This window comes from Saimiri boliviensis, chromosome 6, assembly GCF_048565385.1.
Source record: "Saimiri boliviensis isolate mSaiBol1 chromosome 6, mSaiBol1.pri, whole genome shotgun sequence".
In the NCBI taxonomy this organism is placed as follows: Eukaryota; Metazoa; Chordata; class Mammalia; order Primates; family Cebidae; genus Saimiri; species Saimiri boliviensis.
In genome coordinates, this window is record NC_133454.1 from 117,785,603 (window position 1) to 117,793,243 (window position 7,641).

At 43.0% G+C, this 7,641-nt stretch overlaps 1 protein-coding gene across 1 annotated transcript; it reads right to left on the reverse strand.

Annotated features, from left to right (window-relative positions):
- Positions 1-578: 578 nt before the first annotated feature.
- Positions 579-1,547, reverse strand: LOC101047503 (olfactory receptor 9I1-like). Its single transcript, XM_003920448.2, has one exon. It carries the CDS (start codon positions 1,545-1,547, stop codon positions 579-581), a length of 969 nt encoding a protein of 322 aa, XP_003920497.2.
- Positions 1,548-7,641: the final 6,094 nt, after the last annotated feature.

Here is a 7,641-nt window from a genome sequence, read left to right on the forward strand (position 1 = left end):
TAGAAACCATTTAGGAAGACATTAAAGGAAGAGTAGCCAAAAGAAAGCACCCTTTACCGAACTACTTTAATTTTTTCTGATTGGAAATGTCACTGGGTTCACAGGTTCTTTTCGTTCACTTCATAATGAGTTGGCAGGTTATCCATACCACAGAAAACACCTTATTCTTCAATTAGTACGATTTATAGCTATAATTTTCTACAAAGAGTAAAAGTCAGTATCAGTGAGCACAGTAACAAAAGAGTAAGTAAGAGCAACTGAGAAACCCAAGCATGGCTGTGTTAGGAAGTGGGGGGTTGGATGTGGTGATCAGTTCACTTATGACTATGCTACTTTTTATTTCTGTGGTGCCAGGGAGTAGTACTAGAACCCACAAAGTTTGAGAGGGCTAAAGAGAGAAGGGGGAAGAAAATGGAGGGAGAAGAAGTCATCCAAACACACATCATGAAACTTGTATTTTTCTCTAAGGACCTGCACACTTCCAGGTGCTGAAGAACGCTACCTACTGTACACTGTTGGGGGAAAGCACCATCTGGTGTTGATGTCATTGGAATATGAAGACCTGGAGAAAAGGTGGGTCACGATGAAGGACCCTCACTGAAAGCTGCATTCCTTGGAAACTGGAATTTGCCAATGACTTTTCTGAATGCAACTTTTACATCTTTGTTTCTCAGACTGTAGATCAAGGGGTTCAACATAGGGATGATTACAGTGTAAAAGACAGACACTATCTTGTCTTCCTCTGAGGATTTGTCAGAGTTACTTCTCTGGTACATGAAGGCAAGTGTCCCAAAGAAGAGGACAACAGTGGTGAGATGGGAGGTGCAGGTGGAGAAGGCCTTGGCTCGCCCACCTGCTGACTCCACCCTCAAAATGGCTCTGATAATGAGCATGTAGGAGATCAGGATAATCATGACATTGGCTAGGAACATGAATTTTGCAAAAAATAGAATGACAATTTCAGCTTGTGTCATGCTGCTGCAGGCGAGTTTCATCAGGGGTAGGAGGTCACAGAAGAAGAAGTTGATCTGATTGTCACCACAGAAGGAGAGGGTGAAGGTGCACGTGGTACGCAGAATGGCCCCTGACACCCCACAGATGTAGGCCACGGCCAATAAGACCCTGCATGTACCTGGAGTCATGGTCATGTTGTAGCGCAGTGGACTGCTAATGGCAACAAAGCGGTCATAGGCCATCACTGACAGCAGGTAACACTCCGTGCCTGCACAGATTGTGAAGAAAAAGAACTGTGCAGCACAGTGGCCATAGGAGATGACCGACTTGTCTGTGGCCAGTGTGGCCAGAATCTGAGGGGTGATTACTGAGGCATAGCAGGCATCCAGGAAGGCAAGGTGGCTCAGAAAGAAGTACATGGGGGTGTGGAGTTGGATATCCACTTGGATTAGAATAATCATGCCTACATTCCCCAGAAGAGTGACAAGATAGGAGTTGAGAAACACTAGGAAGAGAGGAACTGCCAGTTCAGGGTGATCTGTGAAGCCTATAAGAATAAACTCTGTCACAGTGCTTAGATTTCTTTTGGTCATAAGCTCAATGTAGCTGGTCAACCTGAAGAGGAGAATGAAATTGAGATTTCAGAACTCAAGGTCTTTGGTTTCTTCAGTGTCAGGTGTTAAGTAAATGTCCCAGCCTCTGCTCAGAGAGAGAAAAAAGTATTTACCATCTTAAGAGTTCACAACTGGAAGTTACTATGGAAAGCTTTTACCTGTCTCTGCATCCCACCTGAAATGGGACCTTGATGCAATCTTTCTTCAAATTCACTTGCTTATTATTGTTTGGGATATTTTCTTTAAGACCAGAGAATATCAGACTATCAAGACTGGAAGGGACACATAAGGGGTCTCTCTGTGCTAGAATACTTCCCCTAAATTGTCATCTAGCCCAGGTGTGCTCCAGGGCTGCCTCTACGTGGCGTCTTAGGCTGTGCCTGTGTGATTCCAGGCAGGGCCATTCATACAGACATCGTGTGAATGCTGCCTCCAGCGTTGCCAGAGGTAGGGCCCTTTATGTGATGGGAGCTTTCTATCCACTCTGCCTTTGGAAAAATTCTGCCTGTTAAGAAAGCCAGATTGCTCTTTCTATACCTTCTACACATTAATATTACACTTGGTTCTGCTTGTTGGATAAACCCAACTCTTCTAGGACAAATAGTGGTGATGCCTACTTTTATCTAGACTCTTCTCCAAGTCAGACATTCCCAGCTATCTCAACAATTCCTTGTGTGTACTTTCATAATCTGTTTTTGCTCTCCTAGGAACCAGGTCATCGCCTGCCTTGAATTTCTTTTCTTGAGGGACCGTCAAAGAAGGTGATTCTGTGAAGCCATTAGGTTCATGGAGCCCTTATTCTGTGTTGAACATTTCTGCATTAACTTACTGATTCTTGCCAATAATCCTAGTACAGCTGTTAATGAGTTTCACTGTTGAAATGTGTTATCCGAGTTTCAGGAAATTAAAGTGACTTGTCAAAGAATAAATTGCAAGTACTGAAGCCAAGATTAAACAATCATATCATAACAGCAAGACATTGCTTGTATCCTACACTGGTTCTTCTTGACAGTACACCTTGTACTTTGTTACCTCTGTACTACAGAGGTAGTTCATAGAAAGGGTTCATAGTGTTCGGTAGAATCAGTTTTCTGCAGAAATCAGGTTGATTCTTCCCTTTTGGGTAGTGGAGTGAGTTCCTTTGTCAGCTACTGATTGTTCTGGGCTGTGCTTTCCAGGATGACACCCCTGGAGAGCAGGTGGAGGCTGCTCCATCAGCGATTCTAAGACTCACTAGGAGGCTGGTTGGAAACAGGTTTAGGGACTTGTTTGTGAAATATGAGGTCCTACCAGACATAGAACTTCCACAGAATCCTTCATGGCTGCCTACTGATTTTGATCCTAGGGATTTCATGGCTCATGAGCCAAAACCAAAGTCCTAGTATTCCAGACTTGGAAAGAATACCAGATTCACCAAGTTCCTAATAATGAACAACTCCACTAGTGTGTGGGAATTGGTGCATATAAAATCTACTGATTAATGTTAGCATGGGCAGGGACAACCCTGGTTCTCCTATTGCTCTCACCTCCTTTGGCCTAATGGAGGCAGATCTAATGGAAACTGAGAATGGAAGGGAGTCCCGGAGTACTGAATTTCAGGAGATGCTCAGGACCTTAAGAGCAGGAGTTTAGGCCTCTTTCTTCCAGAGCACGGCTTTTACTGTGATTCTTCTGTGCCCCCACTGTCTCCTCCTTTCTAATCCTCTGTCAAAGGAGTTTCCTATTGTTTTATTAATTTTTTTATTGCATTTTATGTTTTGGGGTACATGTGAAAAACATGCAAGATTGTTGGGGAAATGGGAGAGGGATGGAGGAGTTTCCTATTGTTTTAAAATCTTCTCTGCTTTCTCAGGAATTTGGCTTATCCTTGGCTGTGGCTCAATACCTCATGGAGGTCCATCACCTTTCGTTCTGTTGAGACAGAACAATTATTTCTGGGTTTCTTAATTCAAATACCTTGAAAAAGAGATTTTGATTTATCCAGCTGCTTTTTTTTGTAGTAGCCAGTACCTAAATTAGAACGTTGAAGGTCTGTAGCCAACCTACATATTAATTCTCTACTGTGTCCAAAGGGACCATATGTGACACAAAACATGGCTCATGCCTTCAGCCTGGTTGTGGTTGGTACGGACACAGTGGCATCTCTTCTCAACTTGTCCTTACTATGACCATGACTCATTTTGAAACTTTCTAGTATAGACATCTTGCATTGTCACTCCAATCTATTATCCTATTCTCTGACTTAATAACTCTTCCCGAGGTAGCATTTTCCATGATTATTCAGCCACAGAGTCCTTTCTTGGAGGGGGGTATGGAAATTTTGAGGTGTGTAATCTATGCTTTAGGACATACTTGACTAGCTAAACTCCCACGACTCTCTGCTGTGCCTGTCTCTGAATCATAAGATTATAAATATGGGCCGGGTGAGGTGGCTTATAACTGTAATCCTAGCACTTTGGGAGGCCGAGGCAGTTGGACCACCTGAGGTCAGGAGCTCGAGGCCGGCCTGGCTAACAAGGTGAAACCCTGTCTTATAAAAACACAAAAATTAGCTGGGCATGGATGTGTGTGCCTGTAATTTCAATTACTTACCCGGGAGGTGGAGGCTGCAGTGAGTCGAGGCTCTGCCACTGCCTGCTAGCCTCGGTGACATAGTGAGACTTTGTCTCAAAAACAACAACAACAACAACAAAAAACAAACATTATGTTTCTTGGAGCCTCTTAAAAGATTACTTCAAGTGTTTCAATATGTGAACTAAATAACCGCAGATTCAGATTTCTAAATAATCATATGCTTTACAAACTGATAGCATTATCTCACTGGTTGGTAGGATTTATGCTGTTATGATTGGTCAACCACAGCACCTTTTTTTCCCTAGAAGGGCCGTGACCTTTTAGTTTAGCTCTGGACATGTCCCACTGGACTTGCATAACTTTATTCATGCAGCCTGAGAACAGATGCTGTCATGCTCTCTCGGATTGACCTCTTTTGCCTAGAGGAATACATTCATCTGTCTGCTTTCTCCTGGAGAGTGGTAGCTACAACTTGGAATGCCTCAACCATGCAAGTCAGTGATTTTCTCAATGGGAGAACTTGCACAATAAGAACATTCCTGGAAACCCCAAGCTTATCTGTTAGTTTCTGGACCCACATATGCCTGACGCCCTACATTTGGATATGGCATTATGTCAAGCAAGCACCCGAGTGACTTGTTTCTCTTTCCAGTGTTTAGAGAACACTCATTGTGCACATGGCTGTCAGGGTGGGCTCAGAAAATCCTGACACACTGGGAGTGGTGGCTCACTATGCCCCTCCCAACACCGGTTGAAAATACCCACGAACACCCCCAGAGACCCAGGACTTACGGACACACAGAACCCTAGAGACAGAAAGGACCTTGGTGATGTGGTTCTGTGGTTTTCAGCTGTGTTTCTCAGCCTCGGCCTTCCAGGGCTGTCTCAAGGAGACACAGCAGTGACATGTGTGAAGGGAAGGCTCAGCAGGTGGGTGCTGCCATTTCAGCCTCAGAATTCTTATAAACAACGAGGTTCTTCATTTCATTTTGCTTAGAAGCAGGGCTCTACTGTTTAAAACATTTAATGCACCTGGTCTACTATATTTTCTTCATTTTGTAAAAGAGAAAATGAAGCCCAGAGAAGTGACTTTCACCCACTAAGTCAAAAGACACTCCCTCCGAAACCAGTCTTGGTGGGACCTCAACACTAGTGTCCCATTTGGTGCCTCAGGAAAGGCAACAGATTCGTGAAAGTACAAACCAGAACTAACAAGTCCAGGACGGGACCATAGGGTGGGGAGGACTGGGGCAGGACAGCCAGGATATTCAGCGGTCGGGAGACATTTCCCAGCTCATTACCTGCCTCATTGTACTCCCTCTTCCTATAATATTTATTTCCACATTATCTTCTCAAAAGGTTCTTGTTACAAATGTCTTTCTTACAAATATCACCAGCAGGGACAACCTCCCCAGAGCTGGCTGGATGATCCTCTGTTCATGCTCTGAGCACCTGGTGATGGTGTGGTGTAGAGCAGTAATAATATAACTCGATGCCAACTATTGTTTCCTGCACTTGACATATTTGTTACTGATTACAGCCTCTGCAAAGTGTGTCTTTCTGTGCCTGTTTTATGGAAGACAGAATTGAAGGTTGGGGAAGATAAGTAACTTGCCTGAAAGGCGACACAGATAAAGTTTAAATTATGTTCAAAAACTGGAAAGCACATTGAATAGTCTCTGGAATGTATTTTATTTTCAAACATATTATAATTTTAGAATTTACATTACCTCATAGGGAAAGAGCTGGTCCTTGTGCTCCTGTGAGGAACTTCTGTGAAGCACTGTTAATATTTCTCCTGTTTCCGAGTAGGTCCAAGGAGAATGAGATTGATGCTGTGAGAATCTGAAATCCATAAAAAAATGCAATTACTAAATCTTCTTCTGGCCAATTTTATGCATATGCTAGAAACCCACCTTTGAACACCCCTGCAGCAGGTAGCAGGACCGGAGAGTGTACCTGGTTTTACACAGCATTGCTGGGTAAAATTCAGAGCCTGGGACCTCAGAGTTCCTCTAGGTGCCCAGCTGTTTTGCCTTCTTGCCCAAACAACCCACTTAAGATTATCTTGTTTCTGAATCATTGAGTTTTCTGATCCAACTGAATCCTTGGATGGTTTTATCATCTTGTGTGCAACACCTAAGGTGATGCTTATATACAAAAATGATGATGTTAAATGAAAGTGAAACTCTCCCCTTTTCTCTGCAAGTCACTGTGATGATTTACCTGCCCTCAGTGGGGGTTCTGTGAGTCCACTCTTGCCTGCAAACCATTAATTAATGAATGTGACAGGGGTTCCAATTTCTGGGAGAAGCCTGCTCCCTTCAGTTAGAGCTGACTGCGGCAATATTAAATCCTCCTTTCTCTTCATCTAGGTAGGCAAACAGTGGGCCTGGGGATTAAAAGGCTCAGGAGGGTAAGTGGCAGACCCTGAATGACATCATTTCCCATGCTTCTCTGTGTGCTCTTCGGGGAGTGAGGACTGCCACCTTTGTGCTACTTCCTTCAGAGCTAGAAAGAAGCAAAGAGATAATCCAGATCTATTAGGTTGGTGCAAAGGTAATTGTGATTTAATTCTTTGACACATTACAGATGAAGAGGCAGACCCATGGGGTTGCGTGTCTCACTTGAGGTCACACAGCTTCTCCAACAGCAGCTAGAGGTTGTGTGGGATGCTTAGAGAGGTGGTGAAGGCAGTCAGGAGGAGGAGGCTGGGACTCCTCCTGGATTCTAGGAATAGACTCATCTATTAGCCTGGATTCAAGGAAGCCTGACTGAACTCATAGGCAGTTCTTCAGACCTCAGTAAGCCCACATGGCTTACCTGTCCATTCTATTCTGTGGCAGAACATTAAGCACCGGGTGTTCTTCAGTTTAATCACTTGCCTCTAAATATTCCCTGGGATAAGTGTTCAGTCATACAGGATATTTAACTTTGACATAAAGAAAAACTGCTTTGAGAATTGAAACTCGAAAATAGCCAAGAGAGTAGTTTTAAATGTTCTTACCACAAAAAGTGTGTATTGTAATTAACAATAACATAAATATTGTACGTATTGATATACATATCCATTGTAGAACTACTAAATCAAGCTAATTAACATGCAATAACAAAAATGTTACTATGTGAGACTTTGGGTAATTATTTACTTCCTCAGGTCTAAAGCAAGTATAACAATTCCTAATTCAAGAGGATATTGTAAAAATTAAATTAAAACAATAAATAAGAAGTAGCCAAGCACTCACTGGGTCTATGCATATTATTAAAAATTAGCTTGATTATCCCCATCAAGCTACCATTGATCTTCTCCACAGATTGGGAAAAAAAACCACCTTAAACTTCACATGGAACCAAAGAAGAGCCCACACAGCCAAGACAATCCTAGGAAAAAAGAACAGCTGGAGGCATCAAGTTACCTGACTTCCAACTATACTACAAGGCTACAGTAATCAAAACAGCATGGTACCAGTACCAAAACAGAGAAATAGACCAATGGAAT

Coding starts and splice junctions, on each gene's coding strand:
- LOC101047503 (XM_003920448.2), bottom strand. CDS start 1,547: ATGACCAAAAGAAATCTAAGCACTGTGACAGAGTTTATTCTTATAGGC.